The sequence below is a fragment of the Leopardus geoffroyi genome, chromosome D4 (genome assembly GCF_018350155.1).
Source record: "Leopardus geoffroyi isolate Oge1 chromosome D4, O.geoffroyi_Oge1_pat1.0, whole genome shotgun sequence".
Classification (NCBI taxonomy): Eukaryota; Metazoa; Chordata; class Mammalia; order Carnivora; family Felidae; genus Leopardus; species Leopardus geoffroyi.
The window spans coordinates 1,980,961-1,995,891 of record NC_059342.1 but is presented as its reverse complement, the minus strand read 5'-3'; the positions used below and the strand labels follow the sequence as shown (position 1 = coordinate 1,995,891).

The 14,931-nt window shown below is 40.4% G+C and overlaps 1 protein-coding gene and 1 long non-coding RNA gene across 9 annotated transcripts in view; one reads left to right on the top strand and one right to left on the bottom strand.

Moving 5' to 3' along the window:
- The window catches only part of ZNF169 (zinc finger protein 169), a 56,172-nt gene that overhangs the window by 27,145 nt on the left and 14,096 nt on the right, over positions 1-14,931 (bottom strand). For 6 of the 8 annotated variants that reach the window (XM_045470243.1, XM_045470241.1, XM_045470244.1 and 3 more), the window contains exon 2: positions 12,717-12,804. In XM_045470243.1, the coding sequence (XP_045326199.1) occupies positions 12,717-12,749 (33 nt within the window). In that variant the 5' untranslated portion in view covers positions 12,750-12,804. Of the gene's footprint in view, positions 1-1,446; positions 1,592-11,359; positions 11,447-12,716; positions 12,805-14,931 lie in introns of those variants that run through there. The other 2 variants (XM_045470245.1, XM_045470246.1) reach the window with 2 other exon arrangements.
- Positions 1-14,931, top strand: part of LOC123593769 — a 67,085-nt gene that overhangs the window by 48,238 nt on the left and 3,916 nt on the right. The gene's annotated exons all lie outside the window — the stretch shown is intronic.

Genomic DNA, 14,931 nt, shown 5'->3' with positions numbered 1-14,931 from the left:
GTTCCCTTTTCTCCACATCCTTACCAACATTTGTTATTGTCTTTTTGATAAAAGCCAGTTAGACTGGTGTGAGGTAGTATCTCATTATGGTTTTGATTTGCATTTCCATGATGATTACAGATGGTGAACATGTTTCCAGATGTCTATTGGCCATCGGTATGTCTTCTTTGAAAAAATGTCTATTCAAGTCCTCTGCCCATTTTGTTTTTTTTTTAAAGATTTTTTTTTTTTTCAACGTTTATTTATTTTTTTGGGACAGAGAGAGACAGAGCATGAACGGGGGAGGGGCAGAGAGAGAGGGAGACACAGGATCGGAAACAGGCTCCAGGCTCCGAGCCATCAGCCCAGAGCCCGACGCGGGGCTCGAACTCACGGACCGCGAGATCGTGACCTGGCTGAAGTCGGCCGCCCAACCGACTGCGCCACCCAGGCGCCCCATCCTCTGCCCATTTTGAATCAGGCTGTTTGTTTTTTGTTTCCTGGGTTGTTTTGTTTTGTTTTTTTGTTTGTTTTATTTGAGAGCGAGCACGCAAGCGAGGGAGAGGGGCAGAAGGAGAGAGACTGAGAATCTTAAGCAGGCTCCACACTTAGCATGGAGCCTGATGCAGGGCTCAGTCCTGGAATCATGACCTGAGCCAAAATCAAGAGTCAGACACTCAACTAACTGAGCCACCCAGGCACCCGTTTGTTTTTTGAGTACTAAGGTGTATACACTCTTTATATTTTTTGGTTATTAACCACTTCTAGGATGTAGGATTTGTAAACATCTTTTCCCATTCAGTAGATTGCCTTTTCATTTTGTTGATGGTTTCCTTTGCTGTGCAGAAGCTTTTCAGTTTGTCATAATCCCATCTTTTAATTTTAGCTGTTGCTGCCCTTGCCTGAGGAGAATGGTTCAAAAAAATATTGCGAAAACCAATGCAAAAAGCTTACTGCTCACATTTCCTTTTTTATGTTTTATGGTTTTGGGTCTTACATTCAAGTCCTTAATTCATTTTGACTTGGTTTTTGTATATAGTGTAAGATAGCGGTCCAGTTTCATTTCTACGCCTGTAGCTGCCCAGTGTTTTCAACACTATTTACTGAAGAGACTTTTTCACACTGTATAATCTTGCCTCCTTTATCAGAGATTGACCGTATATGCATGGGTTTATTTCTGGGCTCTCTATTCCATTGATCCAGGAGTCTGTTTTCATTAACCTTCTTTTGATTTAAAATCTAGTTTGTCTCATAATACAGCCTTTTTTTTTTTTTTTGTATGGAATACAAAATCTTTTGCAATATTTTTTTTCCATCCTTTTACTTTCAACCTCATTCTTTATAGTAACTCTCTTGTAGGAAGCATATACATAGATCTTGGTTTCTTAATCCAGTCTACTAATCTGGACCTTTTAATTGGGAAGTTTATTCCATTTGCATTTAATATGAATACTGAAAAGTACTTACTTATACCATTTAGTTGTTTGTTGTCTGTGTCTTTTGTTCCTCCATTCTTGCCTTTTTTTATATTTACTGATTTTTTTTGTAGTGTCACACTTTTATTTCTTTCTTCTCTTTTCAGTTTTTCTTTTAGTATTTTCTTAGTGTTTACCTTGTGGATTAAAATTAACATAGTAAACTTGTAAAAATCCACTTAGTTTCAGTAGTATATACTGTTTCTATACTTTTTAATCCCTCTCCTACTTTTGTAATTGTCACAGATTGCATTGTTATACGCTATAATTTTCTTGTCTGTTTGCCTTAAATCATACAGGAAAAGCAGAAGTTACAAACCAATAAAAAGTACAATATTGGCTTTTTTTAATGTTTATTTTTTAGAGAGGGTGTGTGCACGAGCGGAGGAGGGGCAGAAAGAGGGGGACAAAGGATCTGAAGCAGGCTCCACACTGACAGCAGAGAACCTGATGTAGGGCTCAAACTCATGAACTGTGAGATCATGACTTGAGCCAAAGGTTGGATACTTATTAACTCACTGACCCACCCAGGCGCCTGCAATAGTGCTTTTTACATTTGCCTATGACGTTACCTTTTCTAGCGTTCACTTTTCTTTCTTATGGTTTAGAACTACTGCCGTGTCCTTTCATTTCATCCTGAAGCATTTTTTGTTTTTAATTTTTTTTAATATTTGTTTATTTTTGAGAGAGACAGAGACAGAATGCTAGTGGGTTAGGGTCAGAGAGAGAAGAGGCACAGAATCCAAAGCAGGCTCCAGGCTCTGAGCTGTCAGCAGAGCCTGATGCAGGGCTTGAACCCACAAGCTGTGAGATCATGACCTGAGCCAAAGTTGGACGCTCAACCAGCTGAGCCACCCAGGTGCCCCCTGAAGCATTTTTTGTAGAGCAGGTCTACTGTTAATGAGCTCTGTCAGGTCTTGTTTTTTGTTTTCATTTCTTTAAGTCTGCAAACCTCCTAATTTCTCCCTCATTCTTGAAGGATATTTTGCTGGATATAGAAATCTTAGCTGGGACGCCTGGGTGGCTCAGTCAGCTAAGCGTCCAACTTCAGCTCAGGTCACAATCTCGCGGTTTGTGGGTTCAAGCCCCGCGTCAGGCTCTGGGCTGACAGCTCGGAGCCTGGAGCCTGCTTCAGATTCTATGTCTCCCTCTCTCTCTGTCCCTACCCCCCTTGTGCTCTCTGTCTCTCAATAATGAATAAATGTTAAAAATTTTTTTTAAAAAAATCTTAGCTGACAGTCTTTCTTCCAAGACCTTAAATATGTCATCCCACTTACTGGTGGTCTCCATGGTTTCTGATGAGAAATCAGATCTTATTGAGGATCCCTTGTAGGTAACAAATAACTTCTTGCTGCTTTCAAAATTCTGTGTGTATGGGTTTTAAGAATTTGACTATAATGTGTCTGGGTGTGGATTTTATGGAGTTTATCATGCTTGGAGTTTACTAAGCTTCTTGGATGTATATATTTATGGATTGGGTTTTTTTTTTTTTAATCAAATTTGGGGAATTTCTGGACATGATTCCTGAAAACTTTCCCTGTCCTTTCCCTCTGCAAGCGTATGCAAGTACATCTGTTGGTGTCTCACAGGTCTCTCAAGTTCTGTGCATTTTTCATTATTTTCTTTCTGCTCCTTGGAGTACATAATCTCAGTTGAACTATTTGCAAGTCAGTGTGTCTCTTTTGCCTATTTAAATAAGCTGTTAAACCCCCTAACAAACTTTTCACTTCAGTTTTTGTACTTTGCAGCTCCAAAAGTTCTGTATGGCTTTTGATAATTTCTCTGTCTGTTCAAACATTGTTCACCTAGTTCTTTTAGTTCAGTGTTCATGGTTTCCTTTAGCTTTTTGTGTATATTTAAACAGTACAGGTAGTTTAAAATGCTGTAGCACTCTCCTGCCATAAATTGAGAGCTGCTTCACCAAATTTTCCACTTTTGACTAGGTTCCAAAGTTCGACAAAAGTGAATTCTGGCAGATTTTAGCAGCTCATTAGTTGCTTTGGGGCAGGCACAGAACCTCGTACTTCCCTTACTCTGACATTTTGATGTCACAGCGTTTCTAACTGTATGATCCCATTTATACAAAGTATCCACAACAGTTAAATCCATGGAGACACAAAGCAGGTTAGTGGTTGTCAGTATCTGGAGAGGAGCAAATGAAGAGTAATTGCTTAGTGACTCCTTGGTTGCACAACACTGTGAATGTCCTAAATGCCACTGAATTGTACATGTAACGAAATTTTTTTATTTTTATTTTCTAGAGAGTGCACATGTAAGTCAGGGAGAGAAGCAGAGGGAGAGAGAAAAGGTGAGGTGGGGGGAGAATCCCAAGCAGGCTCCATGCCCAGTATGGAGCCTGACATAGGGCTTGATCCCACAACGCCGGGATCATGACCCAAACCAAAATTAACAGTCAGATGCTCAACCGAGCCACCCAGGCACCCCTGAACATTTTTAAATTGTTAGTTTTATGTTATGTGAATTGCACATCAATAAAATTTTTTAAAGTCACTTTCAAGGAGGAGATCGGGTTCGAAGGGCACTTTCCATATCCTAGTAGATGGCTCAGAATAGTTTCAACAAACTGGAACAGAGACTACTTACATGATTCTCACCATCCTATACACAATCACTGAGTTGCCTCAGAATCTCCCTTACACTTGCTGGTGTCAATACTCTCATGTGGAATTAAGCCCTATGTGGGCTTAGCACATAAAAGCTTCCTCTATGTCACTTGTAGCTGTGGGCTTTCTCCCTCTATCAATTCTGACATTGAACAAATCCAGAGAGTCACATTGACTGTATTTACAGGGTTCTCTTCACCCCTCCGTATTTTAACTTATGGATTGTCTATTGTTAAGTCATAAATTTTTACTAAAGGCTTTTCCACATTCATGACATTTATCGGGTGCTATGGAGTGAACTATGTCCTTCTAAAATTGATACGTTGAAGCCTTAACCCCTAATGGAGACAATAGCCTCCAAGGAAGTCAGGTTAAATGAAGTCATAAAGGTAGGACTCTGGTACAGTTGGGCTGGTACATAAGAGACCACAGCTCCCTATCTCTCTGTCTCTGCCATGTGGACACACAGCAAGAAGATAGCCGTCTGCAAGCCAGGAAGAGAGACCTCACAAGGAACCGAATCAGCCAGCACCTTGATTTTAGACTTCCCAGCCTCAAAAACTGTGGATAATAAATGTGTTAAGCCACCTAGTTTATAGTACTTGTTAAGGCAGACTTCTCAAACTAATACAGATTTTGGTATTGAGAGCAAGGAGCCGCTGTTAACACATACCTAAAACTGTGGAAGCAGCTTTGGAACAGTGTGATAGAGGCTGGAAGACTGTTGAGCCACATAGTAAAAGAACACAGGATTGACATGAAGGGACTGCTAATAGAAATAACAGGAGTTAAAGGTGATTCTGATGAGAGCTCAGAAAGAAAAGAGCTGGAGAGAACACTTCCGTTTTAGAGAATACACAAATAATCATGAAAATAATACTGGCAAAAATATAGACATTAAAGGCCATTCTGATGTCTCAGATGGAAATGAGGTACAGGTTACTGGAAACCATAGGAAATATGATTTTTGTTATAAGGCAGTAAAGAACTTCACTGAACTATGTTCTAGTGTTTTGTATAAGGTAGACCTTGTGATTAATGAGACTGGATATTTTAGCTGAAGAGATTTCAGAGCCAAGTGTTGAAGAAATGACTTGGTTTCTCCTGACTGCTTACAGTAAAATGTAAGAGACGTAAGATGAGCTGAAGAAAAAAAATTGTTAAGCAAAAAGGAACCCAAGCTGAAGATGTGGAAAATTCCATTTATCCACATTGCAAAAAGAGGGAGAGAGAGGGAAGGGGAGAGAAAACTTGTTCTGAAGAGAACACTGAAGGTGCGTCTGAAAAATAATTTGATACAGAGATTAGTATCGATGTAAACCATGAATTTAATCAGCCACCTAGAAGCCAGGAATTGAGATGGAATTATACCAGCAGAAACACTGCCAGCTGGGATTAAACAGAGGAAACAAGACAGAATGAGCAAGGCTGCAGACACCCGTTATCTTTCAAAAAGGGGAAAGAACGACCCTGAAGGCAATTCAGAGGTTGTCAGAGCTGCCAATCCCACAGCAGGCCCAGGGGCAAGGATGCCCACCACTCCTCAGTTTGGCAGGGCCTTCTCAGAAAGCCACAGAGGTGGGGTCACCCATCTGACCTAAAGGGACACTCAACCCAGTGGGTCTGGAGGGTAGAACATCAAACCACGGAGGATTATTCATCAACATTAAGATTTAATACATTCTCCCTTGGTAGGTTTTAGACTTGGTGGGACCCATCACATTTCTCCATTTTGGAATGGGAGTGTGTATCCTATGTCTGTCTACCATTTTATTTTGGAAGTATATAACTTATCTAGTTTCACAAGCTCACAAGAAGAGAGGGATTTTGCTGTAGGATGAATGATACCTAGATTCATGCCTGACCTATATCTGACTTGGATGACATTTAGATGAAACTTTGGACTTTAAATCTGATGCTGGGTAAGTTAAGGCTTTGGAGGCTGTTAGCAAGAAATAATGTATTTCTGGGGCACCTGGGTGGCTCAGTCGGTTCAGTGCCCAACTCTTGATTTCAGCTCAGGTCATGATCCCAATCAAGCCCCACATTGGGCTCCACACTGAGCATGAAGCCTGCTTAAGATTCTCTCCCGCCCCCCTCTCCCTCCCAGCCCTTCAGATAAATTTTAAAAATAATTCATTTTCATGTGAGAAGGACATTGAATGGGGGGGGGGGGGTTCCAGGGGTGGAATGTTATAGCCTGAATTACATACTGAAATTTCATATACTGAAGCACTGACTCCAATATCAGTGTTTGTAAAGAAGTAACAAAGGTTAAGGGTGGGGCCCTGATCAAACAGGAATGGTACCTCATAAGAGGAAGAGATACTTTAGCTCTCTGTCTCTACCATGTGAGCAAACAGTGAAAAAAGCAGCCATCTACAAACGAGGAAAAGTCCTCACTAGGAACTAAACTGGCCAGCACCTTGATCTTGGACTTTACAGCCTACAGAACTGTGAGAAAATAAGATTTCTGTTGCTTAAGCCACCTACTGTGTGGTATTCTTTTATGGCAGCCCTAGCAGACTAACGCGTGGGGTTTCTTTCCAGTGTCAACTTTCTGATGCTGAGTAAGGTTTGCATTCTGACACCTTTATCACATCCGTAGGGCTTCCCACCCGTGCGGATTCTGTCGTGGAGACAGTGAAAGCTCAGGCTGAAGCGCTCCCCACAGATGCTGCATTTTTATGGCTTTTTCCCCATGCTTCGGGTTCTGTGACACTGGCCAAATTGTGGAAACCCCGCCCACATTTATCACATCTGTCGGGCTTCTCTCTGAAGTATTCTGTGTTGTTGGGCCAGATGTGAGCTACAGATAAAGTACCTCCACGCTCCACACACTCATAGGCTTCCCCCTAGGAGTCTGTGAGAACAAGGCATGAGCTCTAACTAAAGGCTTCCTCGCCCTTCCAGAATTTCTAGGGTTTCTCAGGGGGGTGCACTGATTCTGAAAGAGATTTAAGCTGGATTTGAATCCTTCCTCTTCCTACATTTGTTGCATCCATAGGGTTCCTCTCCAGTATGAAATTTCTAATACTGAAGATTCGAATTCTGACTGAAGCTTTTTCAACATTTGGTACACTTGTAAAATTTCTCTCCAGTGTGAATCCTCTGATACTAAGTTTTGAACTTTGAATGAAGAATTTACTGTCACACACAAAAGGTTTCTCTCCAGAATAGATTTCCTCATGCTGCCTAAGCTCAAAATTGAGTAGGAAGCTTCTGCCACAATGAGACACTGTGTTCTTCCTTCTGAAGTCTCACTCTGTAGGAAGGTCTGCATTTAGACTGACATTGTTTACATGCTCATCACCTCCCTGGGCTCTTGCTCACATGGAATTTCTCTTGTGGAATATAGGTGCTTGCCAGGAACACAAGAGTCCCTTGGGGAGAGACTTGCAGAAATCTCACCTGAGCCAGTGTCACACGCAGTCTCCACACCAGGTTCCTGAGGACCGTTCCTCAATGCCAAGAAGAAACCATCATCTGAGATTGCTTCTTTCACAAAACAAGACTCTGTGTCTCCGTCTTTATTGCACAGCCGCCTGTTTTGATTTAGGTTGTGTACATGAATCTTCTCCTACTTGAACATGAGTCCACTGAAGGCAGAGCCTGTGAAGTTTCTGTCCTGAAGTTCTCATTTGCATTAGGCAAAGGATGCCCTGCCTTCTGGCCAAAGCGTCTGAGACCTAAGAAATGCAGATCCAAAGGGGCTCATCAGCCAAACTGGCAATCTAGCCCTGTGGCCACACAGTCACCTCTGTCCATGTCTGAGAAAGCAAGCAGGTGTTGGCTCTAGTCACTGTCCAACTGCTAACCCCCCCTGTTCATCCTCGGTGCTGACCCTCACAACCTCACCATCAGTCACAGACCATAAGCTTCAACATGAAGAAGCAGAAAGTCAGATGGAGGGAGAACATGGAAGCCCAATGAAGTCATGGGCTGTCCTCTCTTGATCCCTCTGGCGATATCCAGGATGCCAGGGTTGAGGCTAGCACAGAGATCCTATCCCAGGGGTGGTAGAGGGCACTGCCAGAGTGCTGCTGGGGCAGAGCCACCAGATTGGCCTCCCACAAGATTTAATGATCTATTTCTATCATTCTGTTTGAAATACTCTCTTAATTTTGCAATTTCTCCTTTGATGTAAGGATTAGTGAAGAATGTGTCGTTCAGTTTCTAAATATTTGAGATTTACTTAGATATCTTATGGGTCTCTAATATAATTCAACTGGAGTTACAGAATATACACTATATTCTTTAAATCCCTTCAAATTCACTAAGTCTGTCTTGCTGAGCATACCAAATGTACTTGAAAAAGTATATTCTGCAGTTGTAGGGTACAGTGTTCTAGAATTTTTGATCAAGATGATGCATTTCCTAGTTTTCTTTAAATCCTATGTCTTTACTGACTTTTCACCTAGTTGTCCTATCAGTTGCTCAGAGGGGTTAAATCTCTTTTTAAAGGTATAATTGCCTTTTTCTCCCTTTAATTCTGTCAAGTATTTTAAAGCTTTGTTATTAGACACATATATAATTGTCATGTCTTCCTGAAGCTACTCTTTTATTATCATTCTGAAATGGTCTTCTTTCCCTTTGTCATGAAGTGGATTTTATTGATATTACTACATTTTCCTGTTCCACACTGAGCATAGTTAAAATAGAGACTTTGAAGTCTATCTGATTATTTCATCCACAGGATGAATTCTAGGCTGGGAATTATATCTCTAAAAAATTAAAATTTGAAAGATGGGTAAGATTCAGAATAATCAAGAAAAGAGTAGAGGGCTGAGAATCTAAAATGAAGCATGTAGGAAAGTAAGGAACACAGATCTCATGAGAAGAGGAAGAGAGGGAAAAAGCCCATGATGTGGGTGCGAAGCACCTGGCAGGGGGAAAAGGTAGCTAGTGGTAGAATAGAAAGCAGAGGTGTTCTAGTATCCTGCAGGTGGTTTTCAAAGCCAACAAAAAAAGAACACAGACACTCTTTTACAGAGTTGTAGCTCATAAAACTTAAAATACTGGTGTCATCTTACTTGGTCATTTGTGTTGAGAATAACTGACTGTAATCCTAAAATTCATTTCATGAACAAAATTACCCACAGCAACAGGTTCTCAGACATTAAGAACAAGTAAAATTTGCAATGACTGAGAAATAGTCGGATGGGATGGTGAAAATCTGAATGTTTTTAACCTGTAACGAGTCATAGATTTGAATGTGAATGTAAGTGGTTTCTTCATCTTTAAAGATCTGACACTGGGGTAGTCACTAGTTTTAATACAATTTTATCATTAAAATCTATCAAAAATGTCCATAGACCAAAGATATTAAGTTCCAGTGACAGGACATGTCTATCAACTGATGAATAAAAAACAAAATGTCATGTATCCATACAATAGAATGTTACTTGACCATGAAGAGGAATGAAATATTACTGACTCGGGCTACGACATGGATGGACCCTGAAAATATGCTACGTGAAAGAAAACAGATACAAAGACTACATATTATATGATTCCATTTATATGAAATAACCAGAATAATCAAATCTATAGAGATAGAAAATAGATTAGCACTTGCCAGAGGTCAGGGAAGGGGAGAAGAGTGACTCCTAATGGGTGTGAGATCTCTTTGGGGGTTATGAAAATATTATGGAATTAGATAGTAGTAAGGGTTGCACTACTGAACTATACACTTTAAAATGGCAAAATTTGGGGCGCCTGGGTGGCTCAGTCGGTTAAGCTGCCGACTTCGGCTCAGGTCACGATCTCGCGGTCTGTGAATTCGAGCCCCGCATCAGGCTCTGTGCTGACAGCTCAGAGCCTGGAGCCTGTTTCAGGTTCTGTGTCTCCCTCTCTCTGACCCTCCCCTGTTCATGCTCTGTCTCTCCCTGTCTCAAAAATAAATAAAATGTTAAAAAAAATTAAAAAAAAAATAAAATAAAATGGCAAAATTTATCAGATGTGAATTATACCTCAGTAGAAAGAAACTTTTAAATGTTTAATTCCATTTGAAGAATGATGACTAATTTATAATTTCTTAAAAATATCATGTATAGAATACCTTGCTTTTATCATATAAATTCTAATTTATATGTAGCACAGTAGGGATTATGAGGAAAAGCACTGCCATTCTGCATTGTATAGTAATGTGCTATCTTGTGGGAAGAGGTCTATTGTGCATTGTTTTATTAGAGATTTAATGGTCAGGAGGAATTTTCTCATTTAGGTTTTCACCACTGAAAGAATAAAAGTGCAGTTTGTCTTCAAAAAAACAAAAAAGTTTCATTCCAATGATAGGTAAACCCTTAAACAAGATGGGAGTCTTGTAAGAATGGAGGCTGTGGGGCACCTGGTGGCTTAGTCAGTTAAGCATCGACTTTGGCTCAGGTCATGATCTCAGTTTGTCAGCGCAAAGCCCGCTTCACATCCTCTGTTCCCCTCTCTTTTCCCATGCTCCATGTGCACACGTGTGCTCTGTCTCAAAAATAAACGCACACACAAAAAAAGAATGGAGGCTGTGCTATAGGTATCACTATTTGTTGACCAAAGACTCCTTCACACAGCAGACATTCAAAACAAATTTTAAGATTCAGTAAAATAGTGCTAATTTCATACTAGCTAAGAGCCTTTAGGGCCAGCCCCAATCTATGCCACAATCCTAAAGCACATTACAATTTCTCCTATTAAGCCAAACCCTTTAGACATGCGTAAATATCATGTGTGTGTATGTAGTCAACAATATATTCAATTAGAACATAGAATATTCTGTATAATTCAGATCAGCCACATACCTAAGGATCTGGAAATGTAATTTAAGGAATCCTAAAATATGTAATTTCTATGCCTCAAATAACAAACTTAAACCCCTTTGTTCTTTCATTCTTTCAAAATAAGTTAAAATTATGGTCCCTTTATGAAACAAGCCAGTGCCATGTTCCATTTTGGCCAAGAATGCTTCTCTATGAACACCATAAATGGTAAAGTGAAATATAAAAAAGTTCTCTCTTACCTTAAGGAACACTCTGAACTGCATGCACTACATAAACATGTTCTCTTAAAGGTATACAAGATTTGACAAAGGAGAGACACACAGTTCTCAATGGTTCTGATGACGTCAGTCATTTTTAATTTGTACATTAACAGGCAAATGTCCACCATATGAACCCAGTATTAAGATCAAGTTGAGATTTTCTGCAAAGAAATTCTACACTTGATATGACAAGCACTGAAAAACTGACACTATTTTGTGTAATTGATATAATAAGCACAAAAGTGTCTTACCTGGTATCTATTTAGGTGATTAGTAAATGTTAACTTTACCCAATTATGTCAAGTTCACATGCTGCCTAGTCTTAAGGATGAGAAAATCTGTCCGAAAGGACATATATTCATTCAGTTGAACAACATAGGGGGATAGGGGTGCCAACCCACCATACAGTCAGAAACCTGCGTATAACTTTTGACTCCCCAAAAATTTAATAGCCTATGATTAACCAGAAGCCTTACTGGCAACATAAACAGTCAATGAACACCTATTTAATATGTTATGTATATTATATACTACATTCACACAAGAAACTAAAGAAAGCATTAAGAAATTTGTTTAAAAAAAGAAATTCTTAAGGAAGAATAAATATGTTTATAGCACTGTCCTGTATTTACTGAAAAAAATCCACATATAAGTGGACCCACGTAGTTCAAGTCCATGTTGTTCAGGGATCAACTATACCGCTTATTTCCAAATCCTTGATTTCAACATGGCAAACTCCTTCAAAATCCAGCTTGCTCCAAGTTCAAGCCCCCACTCCTCAGCCTACCTTTGTAGATTCTGGCTGAATCTGGCTCAGAGCAGGTGAGGGCAAAACCTTCACAGGCCAGGAAAATGAGTGAGGCCGACTCTTCAGCCACGGTCAGGGGGTGAAGGCATGACTGCACTGTGGAGACACTGTTTGGCTTCAGCTACTTGTCATCCACCAAAAGGGTGGACTCTGGAGAGTGGTAAGCAATCTTTTCTCAAAGAGGTTGGCAATCCAGACCTTCAGATATAATCTTCCAATTTTTAGGTGTGGAAAACTCATTTAAATATAAAGCATGGGGCTGGCCAAACTAAATGTATCCGTGATTCCCAAGCAGACAGCAGGTCTGCATCCTCACCTCTACACAGAGAAAACTGATGACCAAAGGCCACTGGCTGTTCCAAGCTTTCCAAATAGTGAGGGACAGCCTGCCCAGTCACCCAGTCTCTGATATGTACTAGACTTGCTGTCACACTCCCACTGGAAGACTTTCTCTCAGTTCTTCAACTTGCCAAGTCCATCAGAGGCAGCTCAGGCAACTCTGAGAAGAGCTTTCTCCTGAAAGCCTTCCTTCAATTTTTCAGGCCTTGGGAACCACTGGGCACATAAGCATGAATGTCCTATATTTGTATGTTAATTGTACTAATTATAGTCACACTTTACTACTTGGTGAATGCCTGAGTCATGAATGGAGCAGAGTCTGAGAAAGGGCTCCAGGTTAAGATGGGCCACATCTCCAAAATTGGGGCTAAATATGACCTAACACCACCAGGGGAGCTCCAAGGACAAGGAAAGGCAAGGAGTCCATCCTGCAAGAGCTAGGAAGAAATTTCAGGACTCACCTCATCCCTGGTTGTCAGGGGCCCTGGGGCCATATTCCTGGTCAGCTGAGTGCTCTTTCTAGAGAAGAGTCAAGTTGCAGAGGTAGAGCTGGGGAAAGAGAAGAAAGTGAGGGGGCGCTTGGGAGGAGTACCCTTCTATTAGCCTCCCAGTTCAGGGGAGATAAGGCAGGTTGCATAGGGCATCAGAACAGCCTATTCTTAACCAGTGTCCTGTTAAAAAGGCCCCCCAGAACTAGGCCAGCAGCAGGCTTAGCCCCAATCTCCAGTTGGGAATCGAAGCCTCCAGCCCCCTACAGCTAGGTGAGACTTTTATCACTGTGGGGTTTCTATGAAGCAGGAAAGGGCCTCAGAATACCCACAGGAGAGCACTCACGTTGAAAGCCAAAGTGACCTACCATGGGGAAAACAGAAACTCTCCATCTATATCTGCCCTAAAGCTAAAGGACAAGTCCTAGGAAATCCAAACAGAAAGAGTGCTACAAGTCTCCACAGAATTTGAGGGGAATGTGAAGCAGGGAGGACACCATTATCTGGTTGCCCCCCTCATTTATATATCCAAGATTGAGTTCCCAAGATTTGAAATGAGACTTGAAATTTAAGAGGCAGTCAGCAAATGGCCCAGGTCTTCAGCATGACAATATCATGAAGAAATAGGAGAGGGAAACCTTTCTTTAGGCAAAGATATTTACAAGATAACCATTCTTCAGATGTCCTTATATGCTTTGACTAGGTCCTCTTTTGCACAGATGAACTGGAAAGCATTTTGGGGATTACAAAGGACACTTCAAGAGGAAGTGGGTGTCAGATGGTGTTAATTATCATGAACATGGTTAGCTGTGATCATGATATTCTGCACATGGGGAAAATAAATTGTTATTAAGTGGTACTGAAGTACTGAAGAGTGAATTAACATATGTTTAATCTTTTTAAAATGTGAAGCTTTCAACAAGTTAACAGCATAAAAAGAAAGAGAGCTCTTGTAGAAATAAAAAAAAGACTTTAGATATACAGCAACCAAATGCAACACATGGACACTGTTGTGGCAGTTTTGAGCAATCCAGGAAATATGAACACCGAATGTCAGAGAACAGTAAAGGAGTGACATTAATTTTGTCAGGTTCACAGGTTAAAAACAGGCTGTGCTGACAGCCTCTGCAAATAACTGTGGTCGTGCTTAAAGAAAGGGTGGAAAAGCCACCAATCACAGTACTGCTTAGTGCTGAGAAAACAGATGCTGTCCCTGAAGAACAGGAACAAGGCAAGGATGTCCCCTCTCATCTCTCCTATCAACATCACATTGGAAGTCCTACCTAACCTAAGAAGACAAAAAAAAGAAATAACGGTACACAGATTGAAAAGGAAAAAACAATACTATCTTTGTCTGCAGATGACCTGATTGACTATATAGAAAATACCAAAGAGTCAAGAAATTTCTGGCACTAAGAAGTGATTATATTGAGGCTGCAGGATACAAGGTTAGTAATATGAAAAAATCAACTATTTGCCTATATACCAGCCACGAACAAATGGAATTTTAAATTAAAAACACCACAACACTTCTATTAACACCCAGAAAAATGAAATACTTAGGTATAAATCTAAAACAAATTTGCATAAAATCTGTGTGAGAAAAATTATAAAACTTCTTAAAAAAAATCAAAGAATATCTAAATAAATGGAGAGATATCAGTCAGTTAAGCATCTGACTCTTGATTTTGGCTCAGGTAATGATCTCATGGTAATGGGATCAAGCCCCATGTCAGACTCTGTGCTGACAGCATGGAGCCTTCTTGGGATTCTCTCTCTCTCTCTCTCTGCCCCTTCCCCTCTTGTGCACACGCATGCTCTCTCTAATAAATGTGCACAGCAGGGTACAACAGAACCTATTCTTCATAAGGCCATGACTTTCAAGACCAGGAGTTGTATGTAGCTGACTTTCTTAACACAGAGAAAATGCACAGAGACTTAGACAAAATGAAGAGAGGAGTATGTCCCAAATGAAAGAACAGGACAAAATCACAGCAAGAGAGCTAAATGAAACAATGATAAGTAATATGCCTGATAGAGAATCTAAAGTAAGTTTTATAAAAATTCAAATACTCATTGGACTTGAGAAAAGATTGGAGAACTTCAGTGAGACCCTTGACAAAGAGATAGAAAACATAAAAGAACCAATCAGAGATGAACTTAACTGAAATTAAAAATACACTAGAGA